The 24,592-nt window shown below is 45.3% G+C and overlaps 1 protein-coding gene and 1 long non-coding RNA gene across 2 annotated transcripts in view; one reads left to right on the forward strand and one right to left on the reverse strand.

The window, feature by feature from the left end:
* FAT1 (FAT atypical cadherin 1) overlaps window positions 1–14,983 on the reverse strand; it is a 149,987-nt gene extending 135,004 nt beyond the window's left edge. The window contains exons 1-2 of the mRNA XM_084856630.1: window positions 14,865–14,983; window positions 5,646–8,935 (exon numbers count right to left, since the gene is read on the reverse strand). Coding sequence (XP_084712756.1) covers window positions 5,646–8,916 — 3,271 coding nt within the window. The 5' untranslated portion in view covers window positions 8,917–8,935; window positions 14,865–14,983. The remainder of the gene's footprint in view (window positions 1–5,645; window positions 8,936–14,864) is intronic.
* A 4,868-nt stretch (window positions 14,984–19,851) lies between these two features.
* LOC146344105 (uncharacterized) overlaps window positions 19,852–24,592 on the forward strand; it is a 114,897-nt gene continuing 110,156 nt past the window's right edge. Inside the window, exon 1 of the long non-coding RNA XR_014792581.1 lies at window positions 19,852–20,102. This is a non-coding gene — a long non-coding RNA (uncharacterized LOC146344105). The remainder of the gene's footprint in view (window positions 20,103–24,592) is intronic.

Consider the following 24,592-nt stretch of genomic DNA (forward strand, 5'->3'; position numbering starts at 1 on the left):
TAAAATTGACTCCCCTGCCCCATATAAATTGACTTTCTTCAGCTTCAGAACTGGAGCTGCTACCATTGGGAAGGGAAAGGGAATCGCCTGAGGTGTTCCCATAGCAGCTTGCTCATCCCAGCCTAAGGTAATACACATATACTGTAGTAAAAAAAAGAAAGAAACCTAGGAAAAATATGCATGCGCACACCGAGTGAGATGAGGCACAGGCGCACACCGAGTGAGATGAGGCACAGAGAGGTGAGATGAGGCACAGAGAGGCAATTACGGGTACATGAGAGAAAAGATTGAAAAGCTTCACCAAATAATCCAGAGCAACCTTTCCTTGCAGGTCCCATGTGTTCTCAATTGGTGTCTAGCACCAATATGCATGTTCAAGTTGCTTGTTCAGTTAGTGTTAAGGTGATGGTTATGTACTTGCTTTAGAAGAAACTACTGCAAAATGAAATCAATTTCTTGATTTTAATTTAGAGGAAAGATCAGATTATGCTAATTCGAGTGAATGTGGCAGAAGCAGCATGTTCTGCAAATTGTAGCAGCAGCATTACCAAGATCCTTGCAAACCCCCATATTACACAATCGTTGTTTGAATTCAATGATTCTACTGCATTAGTTGGTAGCCTTTGTGTCATAGCAATTTTTGTGCTAAGTCCACTAGAAATTTTTTCCTCCCCCCATATAAAAGTTAGTCCTTTTCGAACTATGTTCACAGGACAGGAAGCTTTCAAAACTAGAGAGGACAAACACAGTTAGGTTTCAGTCTATGGCCATGTTTGCACAAAACAACAAGCCAGAATTCCAAAGAATTCTGGCTTATCATTCACAAGCAAGTGTGCCAATAGGGGCTGCCTGATTGCTCCCACTTGGCTCCTACTGCCAGCAAGAACTCACCAGGAAGAAAAAGTTTAGCATTATGCCTGAACTGGAACTCCAGGTTTGTTGTTCTCCAATCAAGCCAGAATCTGAAGTCATGGTTTTAAATTGGCTTCCTGACTTATACTGGAGCGGCAAGCCAGGAATTGGATTCAGACATTATTCTGAACTTGTTCTTGCTGGTGAGCTCCTGAAGCTGCTCCCATTGGCGGGAGGATCCAAGTGGGAGCCACAGAGCAACATGATTTATCATGTTTGTTCATGAACAATAAGCCAGGATTCTCCGCAATTCTGGGTTATCGTTTTGAGTGAACACGGCCTATATTAGAGCCCTAACACACATTAAATGTCCTTCACTTTAATTCAGAATCAGCATGTGCATTTTTATTACAGAGAAAAATGGTTCACAGTCAAACCATTCTTTATCCTAAAACAAATGTTCTTACAGTACTCTCCTATGCATGTTTGCTCGAGAGTTAATCCTGCAGGGTTCAATGGGGCACACTCCCATGTAAATATTGTGTCCTGGGTTTTCTTGGCTGGTTTCATGTCATAGCATAATTCCAAAGGGTATTCTAGGACATAAACATAGTGGCCACCGGTAGGAACACTGCTGCTGCAAGGATTGTTCTGCCAGAAAAAAATGACAGTTTTGCCCCCACTTTTGTCATTGAAGTCCCCCAAATTTCAGCCAAAAGCTCTTTTTGGAAAGCTTTGAGATCTGCATTAAACCACACATAGAACTTCTACCGCTTCATTTTTCTGCTCCTCTTCGTAACTCAAAGGTGTGTGTGTGTGTGTGTGTGTTGTATTTGCCTAGAAATAGGATGAACACTTCAGGTTACACAGAATCTGCTGGTAATACAAAGTCTGTCTTTGTCCTCCCAGGATTCCCCAGTTGTAGAACTTTTTTCTGTCTAAACATGCATAGATAGCAGGGCACCCTTAATTTAATTACATTTTTTTCATTGTGCTTTGTAGTCTTGACAAGTTCATTTGATAAAGCATATATAATTTGAAAGGTAAAAGCTGAGAGATTTAATTACAACTCTTGGGACTATTTTAAAAAAGAGCATGAAGTCTTTTGTATAAAAATAGATGTAAAAAAAAACCTCAAGAGGCATTTTGTTCTTTCAAATTTTAAGTATGAACAAGTACCCATACGCCACCTCAAAAAATGTATACAGTATCTAATGAATGATAAACATCAGAAATTACTGTCTTCTTTAATTTTTTAGGTATAATTTATTCCCTGTGAGGCAAATTAAGACAATAATAATCTTCAATGTCATCTAATCCAAAATTAACAAGAAATAGAAACAGATATTCTTGCCAAGATTTTTATTTCTCCAGCTTCACAGGATTAGATCTCCATAATCATCCAATGATGATACTACCATCAAACCTGCCTATATTACCAAGACCTGGCTAGATAAGTGCCTATCCAAATGGCTCTTAGCTGGTAATCAGTTAAGGTAGGCTTCTCAGTAGGTGTGAGGGAAGTAACGGAGTAGAAGTAATTTCTAAAGATACCTTCCTATAGGCCAATAACTTAACTAATAGAGTATGTGTCTTCCAGGTTTTCTATCTCTAAGGGAGCAATCTTATCTAGATAGGCGGCTGCCTCCAAATTCGGAGGCAACTGCCTATCCAAAGCAGGGCAGGAGAAGCACGGAGGGGATCGTTCCCTCCATGCTTCCCCCGCCATGCCTTTTCGGCTAGACAGCCAATTGCAGCTGTCTAACTGTGGGAAGATGGAGCAAGAAAGGAGGCTGCTGTACGACACATACGATGTGTCATACAGGCAGTTCCGCCCTCCCTGCCCCAGAACGCCCCCAACCATGCCCCATTTCAGCCGCTCCACACTCCTCTTGCGAGCGCGGAGGACAGGGTTGTTCCACGCTGCCTCCGAGGCAGCGCAGAAGTGGGGGGAGGTCAGTTCTCCAGGAACCGACCTCAGAGCGCAGGCTCCAAGGTCATTTCCCAGAAAACAACATATCCTATGGCCACCTAGCTTCTGTCTAGCAGCCATAGGATTGCTCCCTCCAAGACTGGGAATTCTCCGGACCCTTGGCACAATACATAATCTCAAACAGCTGGCGTTGGATACAATGCCAATTGTCCTATGCAGACACAACTCTGCATTTTGAGGATCTTCACAAGCTGCTCCAAGTCTGTCCAGCCACTCCTCTTCGCCACCTCATATCCACATATTGCAAATAGCATTTAAATGGAATAGAGTTCATATACATAGGACAGATTAAAAATATTTTAATATATGTATTTAAATAATCCAATATTAAGTTAAAAGTATAATAAAAGCATTTCTTAACTGTCTTTTAACTTTAAAATGAAATCTGAACATAATACAAACATGTACTCTTAAATCAAGGATGGGGAACCTCCAGCCCACAGGCTAATTGTGCCTGTGAGAGGTCCCCATCTGACCCAGCTTCCCCTGCCATATCTCCAGTCACTGATCCCTGCCCCACTGCATTAAGGCTTTTTTAAAGCCGTTAGGGTGTTGGTGTGTGTGTGTGTGTGCACGCGTGCTGGGGAGAAAAGAATTAACCTCCCTTCCCCAACATTGTGACTTCCCCCTCAAAAAACTGCCCCTCCCTACCGCAATCAAGCTAAAAATCCCCCATTTGTTCCCATTGATATTTTTTAAATGTCTAATTGCAGTGTGAGGGGCCATTTTCAGGGGAAGGAGGCTGCTGGGGAGGGAAGGGCTGATTCTCCTCTCCCTAACACTGCAAATCCCTCAAAATATCACCCTTCCCCCACTGCAATCAGGCTTCTTGATTACCCTTCTTGATTATATCACTGCAAGGCTTCTTGATTATATCACTACAATCAGCCAGAGGCCCGTAACCAATTGAGCCCTCAGGCTAAAAAAGATTACCTGCCTAGCTAAGATGGCAACTTCCCTTTCATAACCAGAACAGTGTTATTTCCTATCACCTCTTCCCTCTGCAGGCCCTCGCACCCACAGAAAATCAATGGTGGGGGGACCCTTAGCAATAGTGTAGGATACATTGCAGGGGCTACAAAAAGAAGAGGGAGTTGAGAAATTGTGCCTCCCCCTTTGCGCCAATGGAACAACAAGATAGGATCCAGACCATAATCTCTTCAACTGAAATTTAATTTATGACCCTCTTGTGAAAGACTGTTTTTCTTTGTAAAGAAAGGACTCTGGGGAAAACATATTTGCCAGTCATCATACAGCATAAACTTGTACATAATACAAGTTTATGTACTTGTATTATGGTTTGATGCTGGCGACCATGAACTAGAAAGTCACCACAGGTATCACCCACTTGCCCAGCTGGGGAAACTTTTACTCTTTTTATGTCTAGTAACTATCTCATCTCTAGAACAGTATCATAAACAGTACTCTAACAGTAAATATTTACCACTCTACCTACCAAACAACATGGGTATTTACTATCTATCTCATGGAGAACACTGATCTGTCCAGTAACTACCACCATTCTTTGCTTCAGATTGACATAATTTACTTTTTTGTGCAATGAAGGTGGAGCAGGATTAAAAAAGATACAAGTCTCTACTACTGTACATGTGACATGAGTAATTCTAACTCAGCTTGACATGATCAGAAACATTAATTTAACTGAAGATAAGTAATGTATTATATATCACAGTTCTTAAATAGTAAAAATACTGTTCAGTATTTAAAACACACAGTGTACCCTCTGAGGTTGTATAAAGCCTCTATTGAGTTTTACATTAATATATGCATTATGGTCATAGCAACCAATCAATATACATTTTATTTAGGAAGTATATGAATAAAAAACGTAAATTAACAATTTAAAATTTATCTTTTATGACAGTGACTTAAATAGCTAATGTTTTTGCCTTGATTTAAATCAAGCCACCCTGGTGCACAGACCACATACAAATATTATGATCAGCTCAAGAGCATAAGGCAAGGTTGGAGGTGGAGGGGGAGGGCGCAAGCATACTTCCCCACCACATGTAGACACTACATACGTTGAGATGTGAATAAGGAAGCCCTGGGCTTGGTCTTCTGAGATAACTTCAAGGCTGGTTTGGGACATCTTGTTTTCTATAACAGGTTTATCACCAATAACAACTGGCCTGGCAAATGTAGCACACTCTGGACTTCGGAAACTCAAGCTTCTCTTATTAAAGAACAGAGGATACATCACTATACACCAGAGGTGGGCAATTTGTAGCCTTCCAGATGTTTTGGCCTACAACTTCCATGATCCCTCACCATTGGCTATGCTGGCTAGGGCTGATGGAAGTTGCAGGCTAAAACCTCTGGAGGGCTACAAGTTGCCTACCCCAGCTATACACCATCCTAGAGAGAGCACAGTGACTTTCCTCTGGCAATGAACACATTAAAACATTCTTAGAAGCCTGCTGAATGTAGGGCCCCATAGCTTCCACAGCCTTTTATGACTATACTCTCAGTTCTCTTATTTAATCATAGATTCACTTTCCATCTTTTTCTGGAGAAGGGGATGAATTCACACAAGTTATTCTACTCCAATTTATTCTACATTTGAAAATCGTGCTCGCTCGCTCTCAGTGAGAATAAGGTGTTATAATTTAGCTCTTCCAAAGTAGCCCATTCACAGATTTCAGAAACTTTGAACACTGTGAGGTACTATGTACAAAAAAATGATAATTTAAATTTTAAATTATACATTTATAGCTGGTCTTCTATTGAAAACAAATATTTATATTCGATAATATAGAGTAACTCAACAGATTCTTACCTTTTTCTTCATCTATTTTGAAAATTCCAACACCAGATCCATCCCTTATTGAGTATTTAATCTCACCATCTCTTCCTGTATCCTCATCATAAGCAGACACAGTCATCACTGGAGTACCAACTGGAACATCTTCGTTTACAAAACCTTTATCCACGAAGTTAGGAAAATGTGGAGGGTGCAGATTTTCATTTACATCAACTACTTCAATCTCAACGTAACAGGTAGAAGACAATGAAATGGGTTTTCCTTTGTCTTTGGCCCGTACTGTTAGATTATAAACTTGTTTCCTCTCAAAATCCAGTCCTTGCACAATACGAATGGCTCCATTGAGCTTATCTACATCAAAGCTTCCATCCCCACCATCTAAAAGGCTGTACCGCACTTGGCTTGACTGGCCTAAGTCAGGATCATAAGCTTCTAGCCATGTGATAATGGTTCCTTCTGGGAGGTCTTCTCGAATTTTCACACGATAATTTGATGGAATAAATTTAGGAGGATTATCATTGACGTCTTCCAAAGATACTTTCAGTAGCACAGTTGAGGACAGCTGTGATTCTTCTTTAGCTTGGTCCCTAGCCTCTATTTTCAGGAAATGCACAGGTTGATCTTCACGATCCAAAGGTCCTACAACTTTCACAATACCAGTCACGCTGTCAATAGAAAACTTGTCTGTATCTGTAAGAAATGAATATCGCACTTCCCCATTGGTCCCTAAATCTTTATCTATGGCTTCTATTTGAATGATTTCTGTATTTAGGTCCTTGTTCTCATTCACATCAACAAAATAGCTATCCTGTAAAAATTCTGGACAATTATCATTGGTATCTAGAACTCTGATATCCAAAAGACACCAGCTGGACTTTTGCGGTATTCCAAGGTCATAAACTGTAATATTCAATGTATATTTATCTTTTACTTCTCGGTCAAGGGGAGATAAGATTTTTAGCATACCTGTTTCCATACCAATGATAAAGCTGCTATCATTATTACCACCAGAGATAGTATAGACCAGCTTTCCATTGAAACCAGTGTCAAGATCAGTAGCATTCATAAGTATGATGCTGGAACCTACAAGGTGATCTTCTTCTACTTCAATGCTACTAGGAAGACTACTTTCAAACTGAGGTGCATGCAGATTCACAGAGTGGGTGTCAAAAAAAGCATCCTCAACTTCACCACGACCATGCAGCTTATTTGCCTGCAGGAGTTTCTCTGCCAGCATTTTGGCTACACCAGTCTCTTCACATTGCAAGTTTACTGGTTTGCGGCTGGCAACTACAGTAATATTAATATACAAGGGTGTTGCAAAATTCTCTCCATCTGTAGCGGTTATTCTCACACTATGAAAAGATGCTTTTACACCTACACCATCTCCTAATGATTGTTTCAGGGAAAGCACTCCAGAATTTGGATTTAAACTAAATAAATCTAATTCATTTCCCGATTCAATTTGGTATTGCACCAACTGGAGCTCATCAGCATCAATAGCAGACACAGTTGTTATTTGTTCTCCAACACCAAGTTCCCTGGGAATCATTCCCACACAATTTATTTTCTCAAACAGTGGAGTGTTATCATTCAAATTATTTAGAACTATAGTAACAGGGGCTTCAACTTCTCGGCGATATGGTGTGCCCCAGTCAGATGCTCGAATTCTTAATTTATATATTCTTGGCATCAGTTCATAATCCATGTTTTCAGAGGTACTGATGACACCAGTGAAGTGGTTTATCACAAAAGGAATAGGGTTTATGTTTGCAATACTGTATGTCACGTAGCCACTTTCACCTTCGTCAAGATCTTTTGCATTTACACTCATGACACTCGTACCTATGGGAACGTTCTCATCAAATGAAGCTTTATACGATGTCTGGGTAAATTCAGGGGCATGAGTATTCACATCTAGGACTTTAATCAAAACTTTTGTAGATGCTTTTCTGTCACTTGTCAAGATGTCAAATTCAAAATGGGATGCATGTTGTGCTTTTATGGGATCTAGTGTAGTAATAAGGCCAGTGTGAGGGTTCAAATTGAATCTGATTTTGCCTGGTGCATTTTTGAACACATATTTTAAATGGGAATAAGTAGGCAATGTTTTTACCATAACCACAGGGGTGTTTGGTGGGGCAAATTCACTTATTTCTGCTCTATAAACATCTCTTTCAAATCGGACTGGTCCAGACCTAAACTGGGGAGATGCCACGTGAATTACTTTTACAGAAGAAAACTTCGGAGGATTTCCTTTATCTTTAGCCTGCATGGTAAGATTATAGCCAAATGGTTGGCTCTCCCAATCCATACTGCCAACAGCTTTGATTTTATATTCTTTCCCTCCTGGAAAAGTTCTCACAGCTTTGAACTGCTGAAGTGGATCACCTGCCACAATGCTTAGAGATGCTACCTCTCCATTCGAACCATGATCCCTGTCCTCAACAGTTACAATTGCATATGCTGGATCCTTGTCCAGCTCTGAAGGAGCCAAAGCAAGGGCTGTGATAACTGGAGCATGTTCGTTAGCCTGCTCTATATGAACAGTCAACCTTGCCATGCTACTGATACCACTGCTGCCATATAATTTCATTCCACGATCCACAGCAAGGACTTCCATCTCATAAACTTTAGTTTCCGAATAGTCAAGTCTGCCCGTCAGAACTACCACACCACTTGTCGGATGTATAGCAAACATATCTGTCCTCTCTTTAAAGCTGTAATAAAACTCCCCATTGGTTCCAATATCTGCATCCGTTGCACTGACTCTCGCAATGCTGGTCCTTATTGCTGTATTCTCAGGCAATGAAACACTGTAAGATGTTGGAGAGAACAAAGGCCTTAAGTCATTTGTATCCAATACTTGCACTCTGACTCTTGTGCGAGCTTCTGCATTAGTGTTCTTCTCTATTGCTTTGACAGTTAGTAGGTAATGGTCTTTTACTTCTCTGTTAAGTATAGCGGTGTTTCCGCCCTTGGTTCGTATTCGTAAGAAGCAAAAGTCTCCCAAAATATGCTCTTCAGCTTTGAACAAGTTCTCACTGTCCCCAGAAATTATTTTGTATTTTATATCCCAGAGGGAGTTTGCGATATAAATGCCCATTTTTACTGGATGCCCAACATAGGTCTTAGCTGCAGAGTTTTCATACACTGTGGCGTTGTAATGAACTTGAGTGAATTGCATTGACAATGTTTGATACTGTCGTGGATTTCCTTCACAGTTTCCAAAATGCTGCACAAGCAGCAGCAGGAGTAACAGCAGCATGGTCAAATGGCCCTCCATGGATGCAATTTCCAAAAACCTGAAACAAAAACAGGAATATTAATCAAGGTTTTCTAAAATTTGTTCTTCAAAAATAAGTATTGTGTTAATACTTAAATCACTGTCTTACAAATTCTAAATAGCTTATCTTTTGTGTACTACAATTAAGCCATATAAGTGTTTCAATGCAATTGTCATGGGTTTCCATCATAGTGAAGCTCCCTAAATCAGGGTCCCCTAGTTTTGAGTGGTCTTCCGAGCCAACCAAGCATTCGTGGGCACCAGAACCGTGTCCCGCTAAGAAACATGGTCTTCTCCATGACTCTGTGCTATGCCTCCGAAAATCAGTGCACTGTGCTACCCTAACAAGCTCCAAGTTTGGAGCAGGGAAAGGGATTATGGGATATTTCTTGTTAACCCTGCTTGAATTATCCATGCAGTTGACTTGGGCTTTTGAGACCCTTGGGTGGGCAGCCCAGCTGTGAAGATGATCCCTTCCACTCACTCCAGCTCCAAGCTCTGGTCAGAACAGCAGTGACAAAACAAACCCCTACACCCCTCTCCAGTGATGAAGGCTAGGACATACTGCTGCTGAACTTCTGAGGTGTTCTAAGTTCAGCCAGAGAGCAATTCCAAAGCAAACCAAAGTCTTCTTCCCAACCTTGGAGCTGGGGAGAGGGTTGGGATCATCCCTGCAGTGGCACTGTGCTTCTAAAGCCATTAATACCTCAGTGCTGATGATTGCCAAAACAAAGAACTAGCACACTAGCTTCCTATATTTCACTGATTAGGACAGAGTATGATGGACTGGAACAGCCTTGCCCAACCTGGTACCCTCCAGATGTTTTCAACTGCAACTCCCATCATCCCTGACCACTGTCCTTGCTGGCTAGGGCTGATGGCAGTTGTAGTCCAAAACACTTTCCATTCTTCCAACAGCTGTAAATTACTACAGATGCAGGAGTGGTGGTTAGAGTTTCCTGAACATTCTTACTCACAACAGCTCTTAAAATGAATATGACTTTTTAATAGATTGCCATAAAAAACAGAAATCCTACTTACTAAAATAAAATGGAGCTTTGCTATTTGTTTCAATGGCAAATGTATTGTACTTTTACTCGGTAAGCTAGCCTCATAGCACTGCACTCTAAACACAAATGCAATTCCTGCCCATTCAATGTATACTGGCAGATATTTAAAATATTCACTTCGCTGGTTCATAAACGTTCATAAGCTTTTAGAGGGCAGATGATATGCCTTAAACAATATCCCACTGGATGCCTTTAAATAATATACTGCATTTATGTTCCAAGCCCCATTGTTGTTAATACCTAAAACACATACTAAAGTACTGGCAGATTGTAAAATGTGTTTCTACATGTTGCAGGCCTATCTGGATAGAGTGCAATGGTCAAGGCATCCAATACCTCACTTTCTGCATAAGTGAACTCTGGCTTTTTGCTCCATCTGAATGCAAGATAAACCAGTATATAATTGCAGGCAAGAGTGTATTGCGATGGAAACTCTATGGCAACATCTCAACTACTGCAAGCAGAGGAGCTTTCCAGCTGATGAACAACGTCACTGGGTATCTATCTATATCTAAACCAAGTATCTATACCTGGACTAGAGCATACTCTATGTCCCCAATTTTGCCAGAGTAATCTTGTGTCTCTAAGGAGCATGGCATTTCCCTAGGAATGAATTAAATATGCATGCTTAACACCCTGGTTAACTAGACGTGGATGAGTCTGATCGTTCAGTAGCCAAGACGGAGACTAGAGTGATAGGCTATAGACATTTAAAACATTATTTTATGGCCATAATCTACCACTCAGAATTATCTTATTTTCCCCATTAAAAGAAGAAAGAAAACGCATACTCCCCAAAATGACAGAAAATAGTGAGACACCAAGATGTTACAACAGGCGCAGCAGCCCTCCAGTCATCGGTAGAGCGCAACTCACATCAGTCCAAGCCAACACAGCCAATGGTGAGGGATGATGAGAACTGCAGTCCAACAACACCTTGAGGGGCACCAGTTGCCCACCGCTGCTTTACTTTTTCACTCCCTTAGTCACAGGCAGCAGCTGAGCCCATTTGCTACACTGAATAGAGCCAGAGTGAGAGACTCAAACGACATTTTGCCTGGACTGATATTCTGCTAGTCTCTGAAGCTCTAGTTCTCCGAATGTTTCTATGTATCTCCAAAACCCCAGTTTTCAAAACATTTTGCACCCTCAAGGTGTTCACCAAAATGTTCACCTCTTTATCTGATTTACATGACAGCAAGCAGGTGAACATACATGCCTAAATCACTAGTCTAGATAATCTAAGCACATCAACTGTTGTAAAATCCAGAACTATCTGCAAGGCCATTAGGCTGTGATAGAAGGGCATGAAATAGAGTCACTAAGCACAGTCTGACAGACCAACAAACCACATTACAGAAGTGTTTTGCCAACACTTTTTCAGTTTTGCACACAGAAAAAATCTGGTTAGCAGACGTTTCCAAAGGCTCTTTTGGTGAGCATTTGATTCCACTGTAGTTGAAAATACAGAAGCCCATCCTGCATAGGAATTACTCCCCACGTACAGAGGATTAGCAGTGGCTATCCTACATTTCTACCTACTAGGGCGTCCTTCACCAACCTGTCTTCTGGATGTGTTGGACTGCAACTTCCAACCTTAATTAATGGCTCTGCTGGCTGGGAATGATGGTAGTTGCAGACCAGCAGAAGGGCACTAGTCTGGGAAAGGCTGTCCTAGGGGCAATGCCCAACAAGGAGCACCCAACAACCAGATAAAAAAGTAAAGGTGTCCCCAACCAGTCGTGTCCGACTCTAGGGTGCGGTGCTCATCCCCGTTTCTAAGCCGAAGAGCCAGCGCTGTCCGAAGACGCTTCCGTGGCCATGTGGCCGGCATGACTGAACACCGAGGTGCACGGAACGCTGTTGCCTTTCCCGCCAAAGCGGTACCTATTTATCTACTTGCAATTTCTTGCTTTCGAACTGCTAGGTTGGCAGGAGCTGGGACTGAAGACGGGAGCTCACTCCGTCACGCGGCACTCGGGTCTCGAACTGCTGTCCTGCCGACCTTCCGGTCTGCAGTTCAGCGTCTTAACCACTAAGCCACCGCGGCCCTAACAGCCAGATACCTACATACATTTTACTGCTACCTATGCTATACTGCTCATCACTACAAGGATCTATCCCAGTACAAAATCCATCATTAATGTGAAGTATTACTCCCACAGGCAAGAAAATAAACATCTTTAAAGCAATGTAAAAACTTGAGTCAGTGGTCTATGCTGCATGTTAAGCTAAGCCAGTATTTAGTGCTACGTGCATGAGCTGCAATAAACCCAAGCAAAGCCTTAGGCTTGTGCACTCCCCCACCTTCCCCCACACAGCTGGGATGAAGATTACTCCTGCCATGTTTAGTTTCACTTTTCATCAAAGCTGGCTTGTCACTGCATTGAAACCAGATACTGTGGTTTAAAACCAACTCTGGTTAGTTAAATAAACCAGCAGAACAATCCAGGATTTGAAGTTGGCTTGCTTTGAAATTGGTCAGAATTTGTTTTAAACCACAATCTCTGGTTCCAATTTACTCAAGAATTAACAGCACAATCCTATTCATATTTACTTGAAAGTCACACTATATTCAATGGAGTTTACTCCTTAGTAAGTGTGAAACTAGTAAGTGAAGCTATTAAGAGCTGTCTTAACATAAACTAACTTCTTTTCTTCTCTTCAGACAGGTCAAGCTTAGTTCCTAATTACTGGAAGTTTTTCAAGGTATATCCCAAACTTTTAAAGGAAAAAAAAGTGAAGTGAACCTGGAAAAATCCTGCAACAGTAATATTTTTTTAAGTTTATAAATGTGGAAAATGCACACAACTATGATGGTCTCCTTTACCATCATGTGCTAGAGCTCCAGCTGAGTTCATATTTACTCTTCATTGTAAGTCCTACTGATTACAGCCCTAATCTTATTCATAGTCTACAGTATGGTTTAACTATTTCATGGATCAAGCTGTTGAGAATCATATAGAAATTTAATAGCAATCTAATTTCCTGTGAATAAGCATTACTAAAAGGAACACATTATAAAACAGTTCACATGCCATATAAAAACTTTGTCAAACTTTTAAGGAACCAATAAAGTAACCTTTCTCATCCATTATCAACAAATGCACAGAAAAGTGAGGGTGAACAACCTTTGGGGGGTTTGTTTGTTTTTTGCAAAGCTTCACAAGCTATTGCAGCTATTATACAAGAAACAAGTTGAGGGAAGAAAACAGATACAATGCGCAATCAATGTGCAAACAGTGTGATCCTGTGCATGTTTACTCAGAAGAAAGTCCCACCATGTCCAATGAAGCTTACTCCCAGGTAAGTGTGTACAGAATTGCATCCTAAAATAGTTACTGTTGAGTTCTTCCTCTCTGAACACTCTGGTCTTTATCCTTCAAAAGAGTTTAAGGGTCAAACTACTGCAGAAACCGCCAACAAAAAGAAAGAAAAGGAAACAGAAAGATCAAGGGCACAATCTAGCTAAAGTTAATCACTTTGAAGTCCCATTAACATCCTACTTTGGCTGCTCACTGTTGGTCTGATGCACCAGGGCTTTTTCTTAACTGAGGAAGATTTAGGCTGCAATCCTATACACGCTTACCCAGAAGTAAGTACCACAGAACTCAACAAGACTTACTTCTGAATAGATATACTTAGAATTACAGTGTTAAGCATGGACTTAACTTTCCTGCTGGAATCAAGGGGAATTCAAAGGATTTAACTATGAATCAATTACCACCACCACCACCCCAAGCTGGTTGTGGGTGTTAAGTGTTTCACAATAAATAATTCTTAGCTTGTGGTTATTAAGTGTACACACTGACATTACATACATAATACACAGGAAGAACTTATGCACATCTTCCCTTTGGGAACCAATATTAGTCACTCATCCTCAGTTGCCTTGAGGATGAGAGATGCTCATCCTCAAGGCAATTCTGGTGGGCCCAAAAAGAAAAATCACAAACCCAGTCTGTAGTGAAGTGCTTTCTCCTTTCCAACTGCTACTAATAAGGAAACAGGGAATTACTCTTTCCTTCACCTCATTTTTCATCTGCTCAGCCAGGTAACAACAAATGTGTTTCAAGGAAGATGAGGAAGGGGAATCCAGTGTATTTCCTATTTCCATAAGGAAAGAGAGTACAGTCTTGATAAAGGTAGCCAGATAAAAGTGATGGAAAATACAGGGACACCATCCCGTTCCTCCTCCCTTGAAGCAGCTCTAACGGGGGGCTGTCCTGAAATCAAGGACAGGAATTGTATCCAACAAGGCTGAGTTATATTTTTAGAGTAGGGTGTATTCTTCCAACATTTACAGACTACCCACCCATAAAACAAAATTATCTAGCAACCCTTCCTGGAGGATGCCCCCCTGCAGATTTCACAACATACACCCCCTTCCATCCCCAACATGGCTTGGCTTGCACCGCACAGCTAATGGCTGCAGGACAACAGCTCTGTGCAGACCTCCTGTTGCAGTAGCAGCCCCTGGTGCCAGATCTGCTTTCTCCTCACGTTCTCGCCTGCCACCCCCCCAGCCCAGGTTCTTTTTTGTTGCGGTTGTGTGGCACGCAATACAAGGGCAAATGGAGGGGGGGAGGAAGATACCGAGTTTGCTTCCAAACGGACCCACCCCACCTCCACCTTCTGTGGAAAATGAGACGCGCCCCTCCCGCTAGAACTCCTGCCCGAGTTGCAAAGCCGGCTTCGCTCCGGTTTCTCTCCCTCCTTCCCCCCACCCCATCCGCAACAGCCGGTCTGGCGCCCTGTCCCGGTGAGCGGCGTGGCCTGGGACAGCACCCTCGCCCTCCATTCCCGAAACTTTGCCTTCCCGCAAAGTTTTTCCCCCAGAAGAGGCGGAAAGCGAGCCCCGCGCTCGGTGCGCCTCACCTTCGTCTTGCCCTCAACGGCTCCCCGGAGGAGGGGGAGGCTTCCCAAGCGGCGCGGCAAGGCGCAGCCCGCGCTCCCCCAGCCGCATGGCGACCGCCAGAGCGCTTCCCCGGCCTGCCCTCCCCGGAGCGGCGCCGCGCGCTCGGCCCTTCGCTCGCTCTCCCCGGCACCCCCCCTCCCCGGATTCCTCCGCCAAGGCAGGGGCAGCCGCCACCGGGACTCGTTTCTCCGGCACGAAAGCAGGAGCCAAGCCGCACTTTGCGGCGGCCCCGCGGCTCGCCACCATCTGGCTCCGGGGTGATTACAGCCCTCCTCAGGATCAAACGCGCCACTATCTTCTCTTCTGAGGAAGGAGCAAATTTGGCGGGGCGGCGGCCGGGATCAAATGCGGCCAAGAGCGGGGAAGGCGAGGGGGCCTCGGGGCAAAGCGAGGTGCCCAGCGCGGCTTTGCTTGGGAGCAAATCCCGCCGAGTTCCTCATCGGAGGCAGGGCGCGAAACCTCTCCACGTCCACACGCGCGCGCGCGCGCTCGGGAGTAAACGCGTGGGATTTCGTTCCAAGCCAGAGCTGCAAACGCCTTTACCTTCGAGAACGCCCCATGGCGGAGGGGGGAGGGGGGAGGGGGTGGGCTCCACGTCCACGGGCCCAAAATGGGGGGGAGGCAAAAAGCCCCGCTAAGCTCAGTGGGTTGCATCCACTATTATAAATCCACTATTTATAGTCCTATTGAAATGAACGGGACGTGAGGCTAACACCGGGTGCAGTCCTTCGGGGCTTACTTCTGAGTAAGCCTGTTCAGGAGCCCTGTTCTTCTCGGACCTACTAATTGGCGCGTTTCTCTCGATAAATCCTTTCCTTGGTGGGTCGCAGTTTTGATCTTCATGAGGGTGAGGATGTCGTCAGTCGAGAACGTGAGAACAAGGGGTCTTTTATTCTTTTCTCGCTTTTAATTAAAAAAAAACAAAACAGCCTCGGTTCTCAAAGTCTGCCGCCTCCTCCCGCCCGAGTCTTCGCGGAGAATTATTGCCCTTGAATGCGTCTCATCCCGTTTCCAAGTCCGTAATTGCTTTCGAGTTTGCGGATTATGCCGCAAGCCCTTAAAAGGAAGCCTCCGCCAACCAAATCTGCACCTCCTCCGGGGCTTTTAACACTCCACCTCCCAGCGACACCGCTTTGGAGCGCAATAAATCTTCGCCAGCGCCGGCGCGCACAGCTGGGCGAAGGCAAAGCTCATCACCTAGTGCAAAACTCCACAGTTGCAAAGCGCAGCGTGGTACGCCCTAAGGGCAGCTCCCACCCAAGCTCCACATTACCCAACCAGAAATTAAAGACGGGAAAGGACCAAAAAAAATTCCCAACTTGGGAGGCCCGGAGATCTCTGAATGCAGTTATGTATTCTGAATTAAAGGACTTCTTTCCGACTTTTTTTTTTAATCCTCCAGAGAGTAGAGTGGACGTCTGGAAACATCTCCAAGAATGTTAAACAACATCTTGGGTCTCCATCGAAGTTGATCAGTTAGTAGGGCAATCCCATGCATGTCTACTCACAAGTATGCCCCCCTGAGTTCAATGGGACTTACTCAGAAGTAACGGCGTGCACCATTGCAGCCTGAGGGTTGCAGCCAATATTAGTCCTACTTGGAGTAGACCCACTGAAATGAATGGGACTTACGTTAGACTAGCATTATAACCCTGAGGCCACAAAACCTATGTACAATTTACTTGGGAGTAAGCTGCACTGGGTGTAGAGAATAGGATCCGGCCAGAAGTTTCCACGCTATTATTGTAAGCTCACTAAGTGAGTAAGTCCCACTACGTTTTAGCCCCTGGTGTGTTTCGGCAGGGCGATCTACTACCGAGTTAAGCCGTTGCGCTTTGGTTTAACTTAAACTGATTTAAGTCAATGGGGCGATATAAGAGTTTACCTGCTGGCAGCCCACCCCACGTCATATTTATTCAGAAGTAAGTCCAACTGATTTGAATATGACTTGCAGCGCGATCCCGGGCAGAGTTAATTAGGTTAAGTGGCGCGCCGACGTCTGCATAGGATCGCTCTGTTTGCTACTTTCTACAAATGCGCAAAGGATTCGGGCTACTGCGCGAGTATGGATTTCCATTCATCTTTTTTTCCTCCACCCGCTTCTCAATCCAGCTCCCACTACCGAGAAAAGAACCGAGGTTTTCGAGGCTTAGCTACTTACTCTTAGGAGTAGGAATTTCCCAGGAGTAGAGACCCAAATGCATGGCTGCCTTATTTCTGAGACTGAACTCTAGATGGGACTCTCCAATAGGAACAGAGAAGACGGCTGGGGGGGGGGGGGGCTTTTCCTGAGGGAGGGGGGAACTCCGGGAAAATGGGAGGGTTTACAGATTCCTTTTGAAAGCTTCCATATTTAAAAAAGGAAGGCAGTCCTAGCAATCTAAACTGTTAACATTTCAGGGACTTGTCCGGACAATTTATACAGGCGAAAAGGATTGTTTTTAAACCCACTGAAAAACACGACGCAGTGAGATTGCTCGCTCTTTATGAATGTATTTTTTTTAAGTGTCGCGTGAGAATCGGCAACCTACTCTCGCTGGAAGTCTTACGTTAATACCTGGAACCCACCTGTGTAATGCATATCAGCGGTTGATGTAAAAGTCAGAGGCCGTGCCTGCCCCAGTCGGCAAACAGGCGTTGGCAAATTGATATGAAACAGAGCAACCGCAGGCCTGCAATTCTCAAATCGCTTAGTCATAGGCTCTAGCATGGCAATCCTATCCATGTCAACTCAGAAGTAACTAGAGTGTTCAATGAGACTTATTCCTAGGCAAGTGTGTATAGGAGTGCAGCTGCAATCCTATACGTACTAATCTGGAAGTCTCACTGAGCTCAATGGGACTTACTTGTGAGTAGACACATAGGGTCGTACAGTAGATGTGCAGTGAAGTGTCTTGACTTATTGTTGGGTCAGTGCCATAATCCAACGGTATCCTACTCCCGAACCATCACCTAATTGTACGGTAGAAATTCTTGGTCTTAAGCCAATTTGGTCCCATTCACTTCAATGGGACGAAACGAGCGAATACGCAGCTCCTCCGGATCAAGTAGGGTACGTGTGATCGCGGTCATTACGATGTCTACGTGGAAGTGAATCCGATTGAAATCGACGGACTTGCTCCCGAGTAAGCATAGCTAGTGCGGGGTTGTTCGTCGCCGTGTGCTGAGAATTAAGCCGGTTTAAAAGCTAGCAATATCCCTGCCTAAACGGTGTAAGGATCGCAGCCTGATCAGCGACTCTATAACGTAAGGTTAGATTCAAATCTGTTCAAACGGATGAACAGATGACAGTTTTTTAAAACCCACACACAGACCTTGTTCCACCCCGCGCCATTCAGTATTGCATTACAAACGATTTGGGAATAAACCTCTCCAGAAACCGCCTTGTGCTGGTGTAAATCGGAAGAGCGTTACCGATTAAAATCAGTCTCCGTCTATCGAGATTTATTCCGAAACCGGCTTTCCTTTTGTTTTCTTTTTTTCCGGACCATACAAAGAGTGTGCGAGGGGCAAGGAAGGGATCGACCCTCCCCAATAGCTGAACGGGCTTAACCACGACCAGGCACTTGCTTGGGTAGTTCCGGTTTCCAGCCCCATCTTAGCCCCCACTCTTGCCCCGGAGAAACTTAATTGCTTGGAAGGAAACTGGCGTTTCTCGCCACAGGAAACCACCAAAAAAGGGACTCAAAAGATCAGGGAGATCATCCGAATAGATTTAGTTCGCGCGAGGCTCGCCACGTTTCATTTCTCTCCCCCACCCCCAATTGCATTAAAAAAACAAAAAACGCCTTTCCACACCACAAGTGCTAAAGATGCGACGGATTCACTCTGGACCAAAGAAGCTTAAATCGCTCCATGTAAATCCATTTCTCCCCGCCGTTCACCCCGCCACCACCACCCCCAACCCGACAAGCATGGGGAGTGGAAATAAGAAACGGCCCTCGAGGCTCACCTTACGAGAAATCCGGAAAGGCCCCCAAGAAGAGGGAGAAAGGACAATGAACGGGGGAGCCCTCGTGTCGGCTCTCCGGACAATGCTGAACTTGAGCGGCTTGTTACCGGGGCCGGACAAGCGGCGAGGAGACAGCCAAGCTGAGCCGCCGCCGCCGCCACTGGATCCCGATTCGGGCGCGAGAGGGCGCTGCGCCACAATGCATGCTCGCGGATTCCTCCCTGCTTCGTCTCCCCCTTCCCAAAGGCACCATCCATTTCTAAAACAAGTTGCACTCGACAATAAATGCAAAACCCAGTAGCACATCTTTGCAACCAGGCTCCTCAGTTCGCGGTTCTGTAGCGTGCGAGCTTTGATCCGAGAAAGCTGTTTCTCTTTCCCTCTCTTGCGGTAGAAAGGCAGCGGGGGAGTGCAGGGGTGGCTATGATTTATTCGTACGGTACCAAGGTACGGACAAATCAGTTCTTGTGATCCTGAAACTAAATGGCGCCGCCGCCTATTAAGTCCTTACTATCCCCACGCCCTTTAAAAAAAAAAATATTATTTATACTAATCAACTAAGCAAAGACGTCGGAGTCAGTCAAATGCAACCGGAAAGAAAAGGAATCTAGCAAGAACAAGCATGGAACTCACCAACCTGGGTGCAGCGTGTGCGCGTCTCTCTCGCCTAGATCCAGTCCCCCTTTTGTCTCAGGCCATGCCGGCAGACTGGGGCCAAAAGCGGAGCGCCGCACATCGTGAAATCGCAAGCCAACTTTGCCCCGCGTCTCCCAGCGCCCGGGCGATCTAGCGCCGCTCTGCACAGCCAGAGGGCCGCCTCCTGCCGGATTGAACCCATCCGGTTGTTAAACTTGATCGAGAGCGGGGGGCGAGCCAAGTTTCCCGAGACATGTCCAGGCAAAGAGTGTAGCTTGCCTCGCAGTCGCAGCGCCGGGGAGAGCGAAGGCTGCGGCGGCTCCCTGACTCACCCTCTGCCTCCCTCCCGCCTGGAACGCGCTCACTGGAGCGCCGCCCACTCCCGCTCCCAGCCACCGGGCTGGAGGGGATTCTCCAGGCGGGCGGCGGTGGCGACAGCTTGGCGCTTCTCGCCCGGCCTCGGCCGATCTCCGCCGCCCGGGTGATCCCTGCCTCGCCTTCGCTCCGCGCGAGGTGGAGCGCCTGGAAGCCGGCTCCCCTCCCTCTCTTCCGCGCCGGCAGGGTCGCTTCACCTGCCGCGTGTTGCGTGCCTTGGAGCGACTGCGCGCAGGTGAGAGCCGATCCTTTCCTGCGCGGGCTGACGCTGAGCTCAGCCCCGCAAGGTGGGCTAGGCCGATCCCTTGCACACACAAAAACGACGCCCGATCCGGGCAAATCCTGAAGGGGGGGGGGATTTTAGATGACTTTTCCAAACTTCCACTGTATGTCATTGTCTCATCTTTGCAAGAATCACACCCAGGTGCTACTGTTGTTAGATCCGTACACGCGCGTATGATCTCCGCAGGTGAAAACCCTGCTTCCGTGGTATGGCTGCCGAATATTTGTTTTAGACACAGAGGGATGCATCCAATCTGTCAGCACGTATTGCATTAGAAAACAAGCCCATTGCTTCCAAAGGGGGTAAAACAAAGCAACACAGCATAGGTCAGAACCGTAGACCCTGGTCACTTGACCAGCAGTGCAGCTCGGGTGGCCCTTGGGGCGAAAGCCCAGGGCCTGACAGCTCAGGGGACCCCCAGACAACCACCCACAGTGGCAGGTGCGGAAGCAAATTTCATTTTATTCCTACAGTCATTGTGGTATTTAAAGGTGCAGTCCTGTGCATGTTTAGACGGAAAAAAGCCATGCTGGCTGGGGAATGCTGGGAGTTGTAAGACTTTTTTTTGTCTAAGCATGCATAGGATTGCGCCCAAAGTGAGCTGGAAATGCAAAACTGCACATGTTCAGAAAATTCCTTTTTTATCAGGGTTGTCAAAAAGTTTTGTCCTTGTTCTACATGAGAGTGGGAGGGAGGAAGAGAAGTGTTTGTTGTGAGCTTCGCAGCTGAAGTAATAATACACATGGCCATCTAAAAGGGCCCATCCATAAGATAATTAAGGGTGCAACCCTATTGGATCCGCCCTTGGTACTTGTTAGCCTCCTAACACAGAGGTTTACCAGTATCCAGTGCAGAGCCTCCGCCATGCCTCCCGTTCTGCAGCTTAGCCAGACGGGTGATGGAGAGGAGGAGGGAAGGGAGCTGGGGAGGCCTGAGGTTATGGCATCAGCTCTCCCCTCCCAACTCACCAGCACACCCCTTTCCCTTCCCTCTGAGGTCGCCTTTGCAACCTTGGAGAGGCAGCTGGAGCAGTTCTGTCCGTGCCAGCGGCGAGGGGGTGGGAAGCTTGGACTCCTGAATCTGAGGTTGGAGATGGAACCAAGAATCTCTATCGTATGCCCCCCCCCACCAGACTCTGCCTAGGGGCCATAGGATTGCTGTCCCTTCCCAGGGTCTAAAATTACCTACCTGCACCACTGGTCACTTCCCTCTTTCTGGCTTCAGATAGGGCAGGGGTGCAGAACCTCAGGTTCGGGCTGAAATCCAGCCCTCCAGGGTTCACACAAATAGTCACTCCCCTTTCCACTGACCCTGCCCTTTTTCCTGCATGCCAATCATTTGGTGCATGCCCTCCCCATTCTAAAAGGTTGAAACGCCTCTCCCAAGGCTTAGTTCCTGGCAGTAAGAGCTTTAAATTAAAACTTGCTGGTATTTTTGGCCCTGTCCCTTTTGCCTTCGGCCCCGCCCTCCCCTGGAATGAAGACCCCAAGAGCTTCTCTGAAATGGAATCTGGCCCACAGGCTGAAAGAGCTTCAACACCCCTGAGATAGGGCATTATCTCAACACGTCTCCTACCCATCCACTGTGACTGAAATAGAAAGGTGGGAAGGAAAAGTGGGTGGGCAGAGGGGAATCTTAGTGTGCAGCTCACCCTGTAGCAGGGGCAGGTGGGCTATGGGGACTGCCCCCCCCCCAATTTTTTCTACGAACAAATAATTTAAGGCTGCAATCCTATGCAGGTTTAGAGACAGAAAAATGTCCTACAACTCCCAGCATTCCCTAGCCCGCATGGCTGGCTGGGGCATGCTGGGAGTTGTAGGCCTTTTCTCTGTCTAAACTTGCACAGGATTGCGCTCTAAAACATTGACAATTTTGGTCTTCAAACCAGATGAACTGCAACTTTACCTCTCCTCCCCCCAAACTTTTAGGATGGCTATGGACCTGCATCCAACAACACATCTCTTCTGTTACTCCCTCTTGTCCATTTGCACATACCCACCAGGATGCAACCAAGAAAGAAAGAAAGAAAAAAAAATATGAAAGTGGGCTGACAAAACTCCAGATGATAGGTTTAGGTTTTCAAAAAATGACCAGGAGGAGCCAGCAAAATCCACGCAGTTAAAGGCTATTTTTCTCTCTCTCTAAAACTACTGTGATTCATAATACTTGGGATTTTTGTGGTGCAGATGGGTAATGGACATCCTGTTTCTTGTTTAGACAGTCAATTTGGGGAAAGCAGATTTAAAAAAAAAAAAAAAAACTTCAGGAAGTTCCAGCAGGCACCATGCCCATGTCTGGAAATTCTAGGTGCTGCAATACCACGGATCAGTTATTCACTCTGGATCAGCCATTCCCAAACTCTGAGCTGGGGCCCAATAGTGTGCTGTGCAGAAATGAGTACATTAAATCATTGATGTGAGTCCCAAGTCCCCGTGCACAGAGGAGTCTGCCTGCTGTGTCTCTCTGTGATTTGTGCTTCTAGCCTTGCCTATCCCTAGTCAGCCTCTGGGAGAGGGTAATTCTACTATGTCTCAGTGTTGGGTGCAATCAGATTGTATAATGACTCCTGGTGAAGACACAGCAGGGTCGACCCAGTTCATGGGGAGCATTGTCTTGTGCTTCACTGCTGTGGATTTGCCTCTTTCCAGTCATGACCAGATCAGCGATTCATGCAGAAACATGGGAGAAAGACTTTTCCAGAGGCAATATCATTCTTACAACTACCTACTCTGAAAACAAAGCTTCTTTGGCTGTGAGAGTGAGGTGTTCCTCCAGTTTTAATTCAGAGCAAGAATGTGCCTCCATGCCTCATCTGACGCACAAAGAAATTTGTAAGGTCTGAGAACAGAAATCACCTTCTCCAGCATGATCAATTATCTGGATCTTTTGTGATCATTGGGTCCCTAACATGCATAAAGGGCACACTCCTATGTATGTTTAGAGAGAAAAAGCCCTACAACCCCTGGCTGGGGAATGTTTGGAGTTTGGGGACTTTTTTCTATCTAAACATGCCTAGGATTGCACCCCAATGTGTGATCTCAGTGATGTGTTGGCATCGGATGGGTATAGTATGCATTAGAAATCCATTTTGGTGGCTGGCTGAAACAAGCAAACATCCTATACACTACCCCTCCTGTGGTGCCACATTCATCAGTTTTGTGAGCAATGAAAGACATCGGTGATAGAAGGGGGGCTTTTTGGGTTCTGGCTACCAAAATAAAAAATCAGGACCCATGACCTGGCATTGAGATTATTATTTTTTAACCACCAACATGATCTCCATTAGTCTACAGCAAGTATGGGGGACCTGTGACCTTCTAAATGGTTTTGGACTACAACTCCCATTATCCTCTATGCATCTCCAATTCTCTTCATCCCTTCATTGGTCTGTGACTCCATTGAGGGTTTCCTGTATTTGTGTAATAAAATAAAATGAGGAAGGATTCAGCAGGGCCTTTTTAGTTATGGCCTCCATTTTGTAGAATTACTCACTGTTTGGAAGCCCCCAAACCTAGAGGCTTCTGAGATTCCTATAACCCCCTGAGCTGAAGCCAACTTGGTGGGAGGAGCAGCAGAGGCAATCATTGCATCTTCCAATAATTGCTTTTTTTGCTAGTCAGGTTTCTCAGTCTGCCATCTGGTGAGGGCACTTCAGAAGGGGTGGGAAGAAGGCTGAAGGAGGCTCAGAATAAATCACATCCTGGCCTCTCCAGTCTACTCCCATCCCTGCCCACCAGAAGGCCCCCTTTCCCCCGATCTGAGGTCGATTTTCCAAGCTTGAAGAGGCAGCCGGCACGGTTCTCTTCAGGCTGGCTGCAAGGGAGCAGGGGGCAGAAGTCTGACTCTCCCTTCCAAGGTTGGAGCACTGCATCTGATCTTGAAGGGGGAATCCAAGCCATTCTGTGCTCCTTGGGACGCTTGCCCAGGGACCACCAGGTTGCTCCTTAAGGGTACCATTCGGCTAGCATTCAGAAGGCACAGCAAGACTTGAAAAACAATAAGCAGGCATTTGGGAATGTGGTAAATTATTGTGTGCTGAGGTTTTTAATATTTTTATTGTATATATGCTGCAGTGGTTTTATGCAACTGCAATTATTTAAATTGTGCTAGCTACTTTGAACATGCTTTGGAAAAGTAAGCAATAATTACCAAAAAAAATCAACATGAGCATATTTCAAAAGTTGTTAGGGGTGTGTGTGTATGTGAGTGTGTGTTTGTGTGTGTGTATATTTGTGTGTGTGTGTATATGTGTGTGTGTGTGTATATGTATGTATGTATGTATGTGTGTATATATATATATATATATACTCACACACACACACACACACACATATTTTGTGTAGCAATACCTATACCCCATGGCACTATGTTTTGTGAACCGCCCAGAGAGCTTCGGCTATTGGGCGGTATAGAAATGAAATAAAGAAATAAAGAAGAAATAA

The sequence above is a fragment of the Heloderma suspectum genome, chromosome 5, assembly GCF_057233095.1.
Source record: "Heloderma suspectum isolate Gila_16-S chromosome 5, 16-S_ref, whole genome shotgun sequence".
Taxonomy (NCBI): Eukaryota; Metazoa; Chordata; class Lepidosauria; order Squamata; family Helodermatidae; genus Heloderma; species Heloderma suspectum.